The sequence below is a fragment of the Euprymna scolopes genome, chromosome 20, assembly GCF_053919585.1.
Source record: "Euprymna scolopes isolate OS-2025 chromosome 20, ASM5391958v1, whole genome shotgun sequence".
NCBI lineage: Eukaryota > Metazoa > Mollusca > Cephalopoda > Sepiida > Sepiolidae > Euprymna > Euprymna scolopes.
Window position 1 is genome coordinate 87,000,515 of NC_136501.1, and position 15,678 is coordinate 87,016,192.

A 15,678-nucleotide genomic window follows, 5' to 3' on the forward strand; every position below is an offset into this window, starting at 1 on the left:
AGACCCGACTTTGTCGGGTATACGAATACATCATGAATGGCTGGAGCAAGTGCATCTCAGACACAGCGATGAAGCCTTATTTCAACAAGCGAACAGAGTTGACATGTGAAGATGGTGCGGTATTATGGGGAAGTAGGGTTGTAAATCCAGCCAAGCTTCGAGTGAAAGTTTTGTAGAAACTGCATCAGATACATAGGGATCGTATGGATGAAGGCGATTGCTTGCAGCTATGTTTGGTGGCCAAATCTAGATGCTGACATTAAGAAAACTGAAAAAGCTTTGGGAATCTGCATACTTAATTAAAGTAACCCAAACAAGGCTCCCATTCATTGCTGGGAATATTCAAGTTCGCCATGGGAAAGAATCCACATAGATTATGCGGGTTCATTTTTGGGACACATGTTTTTGATAGTAGTAGATGCTCTCTTAAAGTGGACAAAGATATGTATCACAAACACGTCTTCTGTGACAGACACAATTTAGAAAATGAGAGGGATCTTCACAACACACAGACTACCAGTATTGGTCGTGATTGACAATAGTTTCTGCTTTACAAGTCAAGAATTCAAAGCATTCATGAATGCTAATGGAATTTTCACAGCTCCTTACCAACCGTGCTCAAATGGACAAGCAGAGCGCACATTCAAGGAAACACTTAAAAGGATGGAACCAGACCAAAAGGCTACACTCGAAACCAAGGTGAACAGATTTTTATTTACCTATAGGATAACTCCCAACTCATCAACTGGGATTTCTCCAGCCGACCTGATGTTCAAATGGCAGTTAGGAACAGCATCTCATCTGGTAAAGCTAGACATTCACAAAGCTCTGGACATGAAAAATAAAATGGAAAAGGAACCAAAGTAATGAGACCACTTTGTGAATTCAAAGTAGCCTATCATGTACTCTTACAGATCTATGGATCTGCTTAACTATGGATTGAAGGTATCATTGCCAGACAGTTGGGAGCAGTGAATTTTGAAGTGGAGACTGGTGGAGGGATAGTAAGGAGACATGTGGACCAGCTGGTGAAACTTCTATCAAAGGCAGCAGAGAAAGTGACGCCTGAGATACAAACAGATAATGCTGCAGAGGATCTTGAAAATTCTGGCACATCTGAAGTTTCTGGCACACCTGAAGTTCTACAGAAAAGTTTAGTACCTGAGAGCAGACATATGCATGAAGCTGCAGGGACTCCTACAGTGGTGGAAAACCCAGCATCGCCACCTAGTCGCAGGTCAGGAGGTATTTGGAAACACCCATGAAATTGAACGATTATGTTTGTGATTCCAAGTAAAATTAAAGGAATGTAATATAGTGGGCAGAATTACTTCACTTACACTACTAATCTTAATGGGAGGAATTGTAGTCCTTTACACAAGATCAAAGTGTAGTATCTGTTGTCTGATACATACACCGCGTGAGGCAGTGCTGTTCTGGCGACACATTCTTGTGCCCGGAACACCTGACGAGCTTGTTGGATAACGTTCTGTCCGCACCCCCACTTTGTCTGTCTTTCTCTGCTCTCCCTCCTCACAGGGGATCCGAGCTGATAATTTACGACCTTCCCGCGAGGGAGGGTCGGAAACACTTTTTCTCTTCTCTCAACAAACTTCCCACTTCCTCTCTCAGTTCTATCTCCCCTTCTTGCCGCCTTTTGGCGCCACTTCTTTTTGGCGCCAAAGTCGGCTCCCCACTTTGGACGCCGTCTCCACGTCACTCTTTTTGGTGATTTTTAAAAGAAGCGGGAAACAAAACGGACACCCCCAGCCCGGGGGCCACCAATATAGATACTCTCAGCCAGGGGGCCAGCAATATGGATATCCCTAGCCAAGGGGCTACTGCTCCCCAAGAGGACGACTCCCCAACAGGAGGAGCAAAAACAACCACTGACGGGGTGTACCACCTGGATATGACAGCATTGGATGCTCCATAGGAGGGGGAAATTTATCAACAGCTCCCCCCGAGGGCGACTCTCCAAGAAGGGGAGCAAAACCAAGATCGGTCGTAGCATCTCACTCCGACCACAGAAAGGAGGAGGTGCTAGGCCAAAAAGGCAATAAACGGGAACAGCGCTCCCAGGAGGGCTGCTCCCCCCAAAGGGGAGCAGATCAAGAAAATGAGGGGGCATACTGCCTGGACCTCACAAACGAGGAAGGGGCAGATGGCCTCAAAGTAAACAAAAAGACCATGTTCCCCAAGAGGCCGACTCCCCAAAACGGGAAGCTGCTCCTGAAAAAGACTTTAACCAAGTAGAGTCAGGCCCAAAAGACACTCAAAAGGGAGCCGCCCCCCCAAAAGCGACACTCCCACAAAAGGACAGACTAAGAAATCTGGGGAGGCAGGAAGCGTCGCCAATAAACAGGCAGGGGCGACCTCCATAAAAGACCAAAAACGGTCTAACCCCACCAAAGACCCCATACCAACACCAACACCAACACCACCAAGAGGATCTGCTTGGGGGAAGACCGTAGAAAAACAACTGTCTCCTCAAGAGTATAGAGACCTGTACCTGACAAATTACAGACAATACATAGAGGGAGCAGATATAAAACCCATACCGGGTTCCTGGGAGGTGATTGAGGGCAGAGTCCTGTCTTTTGCCATTTCCGATATACCGGAAAACCGCCTCCTGGGGATGAAGAAGGAAGACATGGCAGGGCTCCTCCACGAACTTAACATCCCAGTACTATACCTGTACCAGAGGAACTTCGCCATGTGGGACATCCTCCTACCCACCAAGGACTATGCGGAGAGACTCTTCCTCCAAGAAATAAAGCATGAGAGAGTCAAACTAATATCCGAATACCAGGGCAAGAGAAGGACTCGGGTGCAGGTATTTAATGTGCCAACCCAAATACCTGGGGAACTGTTAGGATGCCTCTTCAGCCAGTATGGTGAGGTGGAACAGATGACCCCAGTACGGTCAAAAACTGGGACTCACCTGGGCTGCTACATAATAGCAATGAGGCTGAAGAGGGAGGGTGTTCGGACGATACCAGCGCTGCTGACATACAAGGACGCCAGCATAACGTTAGTGGTGGAGGGCCGTCGTCCACACTGCTGGTTCTGCCAAAAACAGGGCCACATGGCTAGGAGCTGCCCCCAAAGTAGCAACAAAAACAGCCACAGCAGCAACTAGAGGAGCAGACACAACCAACGGTCCCCACACCAACCGAGACAGGGATCAAGCGGAGAAAAGACTGCTCCTCTGAGGATGAATCCGCAAGTGAGAGGGAGAAGAACTCAACCTCACCTCTCCCTGGTTCATTCGAAAGAATAAAAAAGAAAAACAATAGAAGAAAAGGGGAAGAAAAGGTGGCCCCCACTCCCTGTGAACATACACCACCGCTAACAACAAAATCCACTTCCACCCCCAAACCAGACACTGCACCAACACCAGACACCGCACCAACAACAAACATGGCACCAACACCAGACACCATACCAACACCGGACACCGCACCAACACCAGACACCGCACCAACACCAGACACTACACCAGCACCAACACCAGGCACCACACAAACACCCGTCCCCACACCAATGCAAACTGAGCCACCACCCCAAAAAGAAAAGGAAAAGAATGAACTGAGGGAGGGGAGAGACTTCTCTATCTCTTGCAGACCAACCAATTTAAAAGCCCTTGCCCCTGAGGAACTATGTTATGTAGCCCTCTATCTGTGGCAACAGACATTTCCCATCGGCAGAGGAAAAACTTAAAAAAAAAGTTTTGGGTCGAGCATCTGGGGTGGGAGATGTGGACGTGAACCAATAGTGTTTCCTCCTATCCAAACACTTACTTAGACAGGATGTTAGTTTGGAGAGGCGAAGTAGACTTCTTATCTTGTCCCATGTTCACTTGGCTAGGCCAGACGGACCATAAGCTAGTTATGGCCCGGCTGAAGCTAGGAAATAGGCCTAAGTTAGTGGCTCACTTGAAGTTAAACACCTCCCTTCTGGAGATACAAGACTTCCAAGAGAAGCTAATAGAATTAATTCAAAAAAGCACTAGTGGGGGCGATTACCGGGAGTAAGTGGTGGGTAGGTCTAAAAGCCAAAATTAGAACTTTCTCCGTCAAGTATGCCCAGCGCCTCGCACTAGATAAGACGAAGAAGAAGCTAGAGTAGAAACTAGCCCGGGCTACGGGGGAGGGTGATAGGGTTAGTCAGGAACTAGCTAAGCAGAACCTTCTGCGTGATTATAGCGAGCGTTATGAAGGTCAAGTAGTCAGAGCTAGGCTTAGAAAGGTAGGCAAAGAAGCAGTCAACTCCAACACTGACGCGCGTCGTGAAATTTCTAGGCGTGGCTTGGACAAGTACATTGCAAAGGTAAGACATCCGGATGGACACACCCTGGAATCGACTCGGGAGATCTGCAAGGGGTTTTGAGAACATTTCGAGGAGCATTTTACGCAGCAGCCCGATCTTCCGGTCCTTGAATTTAGCGACTATTTGGCTGACTCTCCTCGCCTCGAGGCGGCTAGAGTGGCTAGTTGCGAGGGCCGGGTTATGGAGTAGGAGGTTTTTACTGCGCTGAAGCAGGTCAGCTGTGACAGATCGCTGGGACTTGATGGTCTGCCATACAAACTGTATTTGAGGCTGTCGCCCATGTTTCTGCCTCTTCTGATGGATATGTTCAACCATTGGTTTGCTCAGAGATCCATCCCAGGGCAAGTAACCAAGGGAGTGATCACATTGCTGAGGAAAGGTGACGGGCATGGTAGGGAAGAGTTAGACGATTACAGGTCCATAACTCTGCTAAACACAGAGTTGAAGATTTTGGCCAAGGTCCTGTCGAATCGGCTGCAGGTTTTATCGGCGAGTTGGTTGAACCAGAACAGAACTACACTGTGAAGGGGAGATCGATTCAGAATAACTTGCACCTGATCTGCACGATCCTAGAGGGAGGGGTAGATGACAACACAGAAGCTGCACTGATCAACTTAGATCAGTCGAAAGCTTTCGATAGGGTCGACCATCGTTTCTTGGCATCTGTCTTAGAGGCCGCCGGTTTTAAACCGGACTTCTGCAAGTGGATCTCAGTGATGTATTGACAGCCCACAGCCGTCGTGCAAGTCAACAGAAAGCGCTCAAAACCCTTTGTTATCTCTCGGTCGGTTCGTCAGAGTTGTCCGCTGTTGCCCCTGCTCTATTTCCTGGCTTTGGAGCCTCTGCTCCGCAAGTTGAGACGTGGAGAGGCAAATTCGGCCCTGCGTGGAATTGCAATATCCGGTGGCTCAGCCGCCAAGGTATCCGCGTTCGCCGATGATGTCACGGTCTTTGTGTCAAGCTTCAGAGACATCGAGATCGTGTCAGAGGTGCTCGCTCAGTACGAAAGAATTACAGGGACCAAGATAAACCGCAGCAAGTCGGTAGGACTGCAGTTGGGCGCCTGGAGTGGCAACGCCAACCTCCTGACGTCCTTCAGCTGGACGGATGGCCCACTTCGGATCCTCGGTGTGTGGTTCAGACCAGGTCTCCAGCTTGACAAAAATTGGTTAGAGGTACTGTCAAAGGTGGAGGCTGCAGTCAATTCGTGGCTTCCTAGGAAACTTTCCTTAAAGGGCAGAGCTGAAGCGTGCCCCACTTACGTCTTTCCTCTCATCCTTTACTGACTGGCCGTACTTCCTCTGCCGGCACAACACTTACCAGCTCTTGTCGAACTCTTGTCCTCGCTTCTTTGGACAGAGGAAGACACTGGGTGAGCAGACAGGTCTGTATTCAACGTCCTTATGAGGGAGGTTTGGAAATGCCGGACTTGAAGTGTCATCGAGACGCTGAGAGGCTGGCCTTCCTGAGCCACTATATGCAAGATGACCAACCGTGGCACCCCGTGGTTACTGCCGCCTTCCCTGACCTCATTCTTGACCCTTCTATCGAGAGCCGTCGCAGGCCGCGGGGAGAATCTGCCTACATGAAAGAGTGCTGAGCCACGCTAAAATGACTACCAAGGTCCAGCGACCTTGTGACTGCTACCCTTAGGGAACTCCACAGGGATCTAGTGAAGGGGGTCGCCGCTGACACGCTATGTGCGCTTTTGGGTTGGCAGCAGAGTGAGATCCGCTCCGCGTGGAGCTGGGTGCCAGGTTCGAGTCATCTGAACAATTCAGAGTTCTCTCTGACCTGACGATTGGCCCAAAATGCACTTCCACTCAACAACATACAATGCAGTTCCGGGTTTTTAGAGTCGCCTGATTGTCCCCGTTGTTGGACAACGGCCATAGAAACGACTGATCATGCTTTCTTCGATTGCTACGAACTCCGCCGGTACTGGTCGTATGTCAGCGAGGTGATGGCTCGCATCGATCCTGAGCATCCTTGCCCGATTACTGTATCCAATGTCGTGGACAACGTGAGGCCGCCGCGGGACCGGGAAAGACAAATGGTCTACATTACGATCCTGGCCGTGGCGAGAATGGTGATTTGGACGTCGCAACTGCAGGGTTGCCGGGGGGGGGGGTTGTCTTTTTCTTATCAGGATCTGATTGCTTTCTTTAAACACCAACTACAGGTGAAGATCAGATGTGGTAGAAGACGGCTGCATCGCGCGGCATTTGACAGAAGATGGATACATGTAGCAAGTCTGTGTGTACGAAGAGGAGCCAAATTTGAATATGTGTTCCCTGCCTAGGTGTGGAAAGCGCAGTTCTGTAAAGTAAAATTAAACAAGTAGCCTCTCAGCTAGCTGAGTGTGTGTTCCATCCCTCCCCGATTAGGAAGCCTCCAAGATCCCCACCCCCTCCTTCTTGCAATTTTTGTTTTCACCCCCTCCTCTAAATTTCACCCATCTTGGAGAGAAAGTAATACAAACTAACCCCATTCCTTACCCACAAAATGTTCTTTTCTCCATTCACCTCCATCTAGAGGGCATCCCCACTTAGAGACTGACCTGCAGAAGCGAGGTTCCTTTTACAAACCTAGTGAAACGGGCAGTCTATCAACTAGATGGGGTTGGGAGGGTCCTACTAATCACTCCCCCCCCCCTCCGCCCTCGACACAAATGAATTATTGTACCATTTTTATTGTTATCTTTTTTGGTTTTTACACGTCAATAAAAAATGTTTTAAAAATTGGGAGTTAAGTAGGACGTCCCCCAGTATGAAATGGTGAATGCGGTATTATGGTGAAAGGAGAAACTTTTGATTTTGTTTAGTTCTGGAGTGACAAGGATGACCAACGACCCCCACAATCCCCCCTTTTAAGTTGGCCATGTGCCTAAGTTTTTTGTTCATTGTTGATTTTCAATGTATTTTTAACATGAATAAAGGGTTTAATATCTGTTTTTCAGATGTGGCACTTCCATTTCTAGTTCTCTTTCAGTGGAGAAGAAATCCTTCACGACTGAGACAATTTTTATTTTTGTACCTTTTCTCAACGTTAAAAAACGACCTTGGTGTCTAACTCTGTCCCGTGCGGAGGTATTGTAAATAGGTTGTTTTTTTTTCCAGGTATTTTTATTATTGTAAATAAACGGAGCGAGGAGGAGCCACCATTTTGGAGGCGACTTTAACACTCCTTGTTTGTAACCATGAGAATTCAGCTTCGTGTGTTTTATTCATGTTGCAGTAAGAACGCATTAATTATCTTTGAAATAGACACAGAAAATTAATATTTATCTTTCAAAGGATTTTTACGATTTAGAGTACAAAATAGACTTCGTGACTTAGTGGGGGACTGGGGGGTGCCCTTTTCTCTACCCTGCAACCTCTCTCCCACAGAAGAGACGTTGCGAGCCTATCCTTGCTTTATCGTTATTTCCATGGCAGATGCTCGTCTGAACTCCCATCTCTGGTTCCCCCTCGCCAATCTTTCACGAAAAACACACGTCTAACTGAATCCACTTTGAAAAATTTCCCCACTCTATATCTGTGCTTAAATCAAAACGCGGATTCCATGAACAAAGCTTCTTTCTTAGAACTGCACGCCTGTGGGACTCTGTTCCGTCTGCCTGCTTCCCACCGGACTACAACTTGGATGTCTTCAAGTTCAACGTTAACAAATTCCTAATGAACCGCCCCCTTAAGTAAACACTTCATCAAATCTCCACACTAACGTAATGTACTTGCAATAACCCTTATCCCTGAGTGGCTTCCGGGCCTTAAGTGGTGACCACTGTGTAAAAAAAACAAAAAACAAAAAACAAAAATAAACTTCAAAATTTAGCTGAATTTGTTAGTTCCCCGTGTTATAATGAAAACATTTTTCATTATAACTTTTTTTTTATGTGTACAAATATTTTTTCCTTTTGGAAATTAACTTTAGTTTTAAATCTTTCAAATATAATCAAAGAGTAGTCGGAAACCTAGGAACATTTATGATAAACCGGCTTTCTGTCCTACTATTTTTCCGCCATTTTTGCCCGTACCTATTAGGTACAATATGATATTTAATAGAGAATTAATACTGTAATAATAAATACAAAATCTGCATGAATTAAAATATATTTAAGCAGATTTTACGACCGGGCAACGCCAAGCGCTCCTCCCCGCTAGTTATATAATATGTGACCCGGTATAAGCGAATAATTTGTTTAATCGGTGTTTAAGAGTTGTAACATTTGTGCCTTGATATTAAATTCTTATCGCTTCGTTGTACCACGACAATTGCCCAGGGTGTGACACAAATAAAATTGGGACCAGGCAAAAAAAAAAAAAAAAAAAAAAAAAAAAAGTAAAAACAAACAAACAAACATACAACGACATAAAGTTTTCCTTTTTTTAATTTTTGTTCGAAAAGTTCGCATTTTTATTCTCCGCCTCACGCCTCATCACCTACGTATCTTTCTTTTTTCTATAACTCTCTCTCTCTCTCTCTCTCTCTCTCTCTCTCTCTCTCTCTCTCTGTCTCTCTGTCTCTCTATCTATCTATCTATCTTTGCCCAATCTCTTTATCTCTCCTTTCTTAGATGTCTGTACTCTTGCCACCCTCCCACCCACGCTAACCCTCTGCTCCTCTCTCTCTCTCTCTCTCTCGATATATATATATATATATATATATATATATATATATATATATATATATATATATATATATATATATATATATATATATATAATGTATGCGTGCTTGTGTATGTATTTAAGAGAGAAAAAAGAAAGAAATAGAGAGAGAGAGAGAGAGAGAGAGAATGTGTGCACATAAATGATTCTGTAACCCCCCCCCCCCCAGATAAGTATGAAAAAGCCGTTATATACGTAAGCCTGCTGCTGCAGTGCTGCATGATATCTCATTTCAGCCGCACTTTTGCAGGACAGCTTATATAGCATCGTTTCCAAAAAGTCTAGTAAAAATAAACCAAAAATTATTACTGAAATTTGGTTTTGAAGCAAATAAACAAGAACAGAGAATTTTATTCAAAATGACGAAAGGTAAATCAATATTTTCACATTTTCGATGACAAATTATTGGATTATGGAAAGCTGAAGCTTATATAATAATTATTTTGTGCTTGTTAAAATAGAGTCGACAGATCGATATTTTTGTTAAATTTAGCCTTTTAAGCAAAAGCAATATTACGTGATTGTTATGTCGAAAATAGTAATATATCCAAAAATGACGAAAATTCACCGAGTAGAAAGGTATTTATCGTTAAAAGTATCTTTTACGAAAAATTGAGTAACATTTGATTTTTCTTAGATGTTATGAAATAAACGGTGAAGAGTTCATACACGAGACATAACTCGGAACACCTAGTGAATAGTACATGTTAATAGTGGCCAATATTTTAGCCTTATTTTTTTTTTTTTTACTAAAACACAAAAACAGTTGTTCTACTCTATGAATTTTCGTAATTTTTGGTTATATAACTATTTTCGACATGACAATAAAGTAATTAAAATAGTTTTTGGTTAAAAAGGCATATTTAAAAAATCTATCCGTCGACTTTTATCAAACACATTTCTGTGTGTAAAATTGGACCCTCACACTTTCTTAATTCATCCGCCAGAAAAATAAAAAAAAGAAAAAAGAATTATTATTTTTAATCAATCACAGGTCACAAACACACACACACACACACACATATATATATATATATATTCGTATTCTTGTCTGTCTGTTTGTTCACAAGTAACTTCCGTTTATTGTATTTATTTGCTTCCCCACGAAAGCAAATTAGGCACAAGGCAGTTTTTAATGTGGGGTAAAGACCAGCTTCCTTAAAAGTAGGCAAGCGTTTCCCCTCCATGGACTGGTACAAATTATCTTAAGTGCAGCAAAAAGATACTACAGTTATTATTCATTGTTATATACACTATGATTATTGTAAAATATAAGATTAAAGAGGTGACGTCATTTGCGTATTACATTAAGGAAAATCGACTTTATTAAATAGCAGTATATTAGTTATTGTTTATACTGAGAGAATTATTTTAAGTGTTCTATTTAAGTTTATTATTTAAATTTGATATATATTGCTAACATTTTATTTATTTTACCGACAGCGATTTTTTTTTATGAATTGGTTTGAATTAGTTCCCTTAGGCACGAACGGAGTTCTTTTTTTGTTGTCGTTTTCTTTTCGGCAAACTAAAAACTTTCAAGCATATTTTTTGGAATTAGTTTGAATAAAATAATGTCCGTGATTTCGCAATTAACGTTGTGGTCCAGTAAATAAATGCGTCTTTCTTGCAGGAATTGTATTAGCTCCGACTTTGATACTAGCATGACCAATCAATGTGAACATAATTAAAATAAATAGGTACAAAACTATCGCGTACAACACTGATTTAACATGAGTTAAGGGGAGACAATAAAAAATCGAGAAAATCACAAACAAAATTGATTTGGTCGAAAACGTTCAAAAACACAATATAAAGTTAGATATGTATCTATTTTGATTTATGTATGTACAGGATTTGCTCCTCAATCACGTGAACGGTCAATATGAATGCTGGCACACATTTGTAAGAAGTAAGTAGTCAAATGTGGGCTATATTTAGTTTTATTTAGTTTTATACAAAAGGCATAAAACATTTATGAAACAATCAGACACTACAGTTTTTTTTGGGGGGAGGAGGGGAATTTTAACAATAGGTATTTTGCATCAATTAATAAATATTCCCCACTTTTTCAATTTCTTTGGATTGTTTTGAAGGGATTTTAGGGAGCATAACATGGACACAGTCTCTCATTTGAAAATTCAAATATTTCAGGTTTGCATTAAATTTGATCCCTAATTATTAGGCATTAAATAAGCAAGATTCACTGAATTTCAGTTTCTTCTTAAGATTCCCTGCACTTAAGTCTTAAACTTTGGACATTTTTCAGAATCAAAATCATGTACTGGATTTTGATTAAAATTGAAACAAGGATACTAGGTTTAGTATCATTATATCTTGATTTTGATTTTGCCAAAGCGGCATAAAATTTGTGAAAAACTGTTTTAAAAATTAATTTTACTGGCCCTGAGACGGGTATTTTTCTCGTTATTTTATAAATGTAATAAGTTTTTTTTTTATCCTGGACCCCCCAAAATAAACAGAGATTGGACCATTCCTGTAATGATCTGATCCATGTTGATTTTGCAGTGGATGTAAAGTTCTGTGCAGTTCTAGGTGGTCCACCCTGCCAGGCTTTCCCTTCTCTCTTTGAGAAGGGATCAGTTTATTGCTAATCGCTGGAGACGACCTCACTGGAGAATGCCGACGAGGCTGCCCAGGCACTTTTTTGCAGGTCAGAGTGCCCCTTCTGTGGGGTGCTGACTTCTCAATCCGACCCTGGTGTCTGCGTTCTTACAGTGGGAGAGAACTAAATACCATTTATATTGTGTTCTGTTAACATTTAGTTCAAAAGGTTGTGACCGTTGCTCATTATAATGTCGAGATTCTCAAATGGGAGAAACATGAGAACATACATGGACAGAATAGAGAAAGATAATGTAACCGTTTGTGTCCCATCAAATCATTCAGAATGCTGTTCTCCAGCAACATGAAAAGGATTTGTATGAGGCAAATACACAGAGTAAGAAAATGCTAAAAAATAGGGCAGCCATGTTTTTTTTTTTTTGTTTTGTTAATTTTTTTTCAGTAGGTTTGTGCGCATTCTGATAACGGATTTTTCGCTAGTGTAAATTCTGATCTCCTTGCCTCCACGTCGCAATTCAAACACCACCCCTCCTCTCCGCTAACCGAGTTAAAGGTCTGCTTTTATGTAAAATATAGCTAGGAGAGAGCTAAAAATTATGTAATCACGTTAGAAATTGCTCTAGTGTGGACAAATTTTAAAGTAAACTACAATAAACTAGGATAATGCCAAAACAATGAAGTATTCAACTGATTTTATTTTTACAATGAAAATGTATGTTAGATATTTTGTGACACGCACACACACACACACACACACACGCACACACACACACACACACGCACATAATTTTATTCAATCTGTTTGACAGTTGAGAGATTCGAGAATGTATTTATTAAATATTCTGTAAATTATATATATATATATATATATATATATAAGTGAAATAGTCTCTGCCTGTCTGTTTGTCTGTCTGTGTACATTTCCTTACGAAATTACTCTGTTAATGTTCAGCCTATAGACTCGAGATTTGACATACTATCATGATACGTTTGCTTTCTTAAAGATAATCCTTTTCGGGTTTATTATATATACATATATATATATATATATATATATATATATATATATATATTATTATATATATATTATTATATTTATATATGTATATACTATTATATTTATATATATATATATATATATATATATATATATATATATATATATATATATATATACTAGCAGTTCAGCCCAGCTTTGCTCGGGCCCTATGTACTGTTCATAACTTTATGTGCATATTGATATATAAATATTAAAAAGGGGTATTGAGATTTGGGAAAATCTTTTTAACCGGTTTTTGGCCAGAAATTTGCCTGTCAAGGGGTCAAAGTTCAACGATTTGACCTGTGAAAACTCTACCAAATTTCTCTGCCAAATTTAGGTCTAAATACTTGAAATTTTAGATCTAGGTTCCTTGGACATGGATCAAACTTTTTAACTTGATTTGAGCTCAAAACAATAAATGTTCAGGGGTCAAAATTGGGCTCAAAATTGTAAAAAATTTGACCTCTTAGCCAATTTTTAGTTTAAAGATTTGAAATGTTATATAAAATGTATTCAGACATAGGGCAAGGTTTTAATCGGTTGTTGACTGAAAATTTGCTTAATAAAGGGTCAAAGTTCAAAAGATTTGAGATTTGCATCTCTAGCAAACTATTCAGCAAATTTTGGATCGAAACATTTGAAATTTTACATAAAGGGTATTCAGACAAGCAGCAAACTTTTTAAAAAGCTTTTGGGGGAACATTTGGCTTTGGTAGAGTTTTCACAGTCAAAGTTGAAAGAGTTGATCTTTGCAGACTCTACCAAATTCCTCCGCCAATTTTGTATCTAAACACTTTAAATTTTAGATGTTTGTTACCTGGACATGAGTCAAACTTTTTAATATATATATATATATATATATATATATATATATATATATATATATATATATATATATATGCACATAAAGTTGTGAACAGTACATAGGGCCCGAGCAAAGCTGAACTGCTAGTATATATATATATATATATATATATATATATATATATATAGATAGATAGATAGATAGATAGATAGATAGCAACCTCTTGGGCACTGTCCTGTTGCTAACTCGTCATATAAGATGCCCTTGGCATCCAGTTGACATGACCGAGCCAGTGGAGTCTGCACTGACAGAGGAAGAGGTGCATGCTTAAGTACTCCACATGCTTCAGCACGTTGGTGACCCTGTCCTGCCATGTAATGCCTAGGATATGATGCAGGCAATGGAGATGTAAGTTTTCTAAATCGTTTTCCTGGTGTACATAAGTGGCCCAGGATTCACTGCCATAGAGGAGCGTGGTGAGCACACAAGCCTGGTACACCCTGATTTTGGTGTTAAGGGCAACCGTCTGTTACTCCACACTTTCTTGCTCAGATTGGCCATCATACCTGCAGCTTTGATAATGCATTTGTCAGTCTCGATGTCGAAAGATAGGTTGCTAGTAATGATGGATATATGTATAAAATGATTATTTGGAATCCTGCTTGAGACTAGCTACCAGTAGCAACTCTTTAGACTATGCAACTTTGGGTGATTCTATTTAATTCAAGTCATCAGTGAAATATGTACTTAGTATTTATGAATAAATTTATGTTTCGCAATTTTTAAGTCGGCAGATCATCTTGGCATGGTCATTTATGAATTAGTTCACAAGCCAAACAAGTGCGAGCATCACTAGTCTCGGGAAATGAATGCTAACGAAGAGTAAGGTAAACAGGTGTAAAGATGAGACAATATACTCGTGAATGTGCCGTATATTTAACAAAGATAATGATTTAACAAGAGAAGTTTTATAACAAATAACTGTTACCAAATGCAATAAAATTTACTTTTCTACTTACCTGTATAATTTTCATGTGTGTTTGCTGATTGTAATATTTTATTACCTATGCATTTGTTATTGTCACTTTTACTTAGCCAAACCAAACATGCTTCCAAGATGACTGACAATTTTTCCGGAACTTTGTTGTGAATTTCAGGTTCCAAAAATAATAAGATGAAGCCTACCCAAACCTGATTAGCCACTGCACTTAGATTTAGGCTTACAGTTCCACTAACCTTGTTTTCTTAAAATTTTTTTTTTACTATCTTTAACACTTGAAATTTGTGACTAAGTCCCAGCAAAATTGTTGACCATCTTGGAAAGCTCATTAGTTTGTCTAAGTAAAAGTGACGATAACATTTTTCATCTTACCATATGTCTATTTGTTTTATTCATCATTTCTTTTTCTTGTTTTGTTTGCATTTTACTTCAGTATCACCGAAGTTAAGCAACGTTGAGCCTGGTCATTGCTAAAATGGGTGACCAATTAGGCAATTCCAGGTGCTGTATGTGGGAGGACGTCAACACCTCCCTTCAAAAGTTGCAAAAAATCTAACGTTGTCATCTCCCCTAACGGGAATATACATGCAACTGGGGACCGCTTGTGAATTTCATACTCCCATGAAACTTCCTCCTTTGGAGGAAGCCAGTTAAACCCGAATAGGGTTGGTGCTGACTGACTTTATATATCTGAGTGTTCAACTAAAGTTCGCCTTGACCTCTCAAACTTTAAATTTATAGAGAATTGAATAACATTAATTTTCTGCACCCCAAATCTGGTCTGTTGAAGTATTCAACTTAGTAATGTTAGTAGAGGTAATATCACTGGGTAAAGGTGCACAATTCCTTATATGAGTCGGTGTGTATGTAACATTGTCTAGAAACCAACATGTTGTAGCCTCAGTCACAAAATATACAAAAAATAGAAAAGAACTTCAACTCACTTTTTCTTTATAACAACAGCATTTATTTCCTCATTGACATCACCCATATGACTTTGAATGTTCTCCACACCTGTCACATGATCTTGGACGTTATTACCATCTCTTACGTGATCTCCTTTTTAAAGTCTTTATTTTTCCCTACTGGTGACGTCATTTCACATGCATTTGCATATGCGTGTCTGCGCTATGTTGCATGTAGCCGTGTTGAAGGGACCTTATTTGAACTTAGAATACGACATTATTTTGAATATTTTGTCAGGATTTACTTGTAGGGTGAAATATCCTCATGCCAGATTATT

General features: G+C 40.7%; 1 protein-coding gene across 1 annotated transcript in view; it reads left to right on the top strand.

The window, feature by feature from the left end:
- The first annotated feature begins 9,080 nt into the window (after positions 1-9,080).
- The window catches only part of LOC145241530 (betaine--homocysteine S-methyltransferase 1-like), a 33,363-nt gene continuing 26,765 nt past the window's right edge, over positions 9,081-15,678 (top strand). The window contains exon 1 of the mRNA XM_080104574.1: positions 9,081-9,371. Within this exon, the coding sequence (XP_079960700.1) occupies positions 9,362-9,371 (10 nt within the window). The 5' untranslated portion in view covers positions 9,081-9,361. The remainder of the gene's footprint in view (positions 9,372-15,678) is intronic.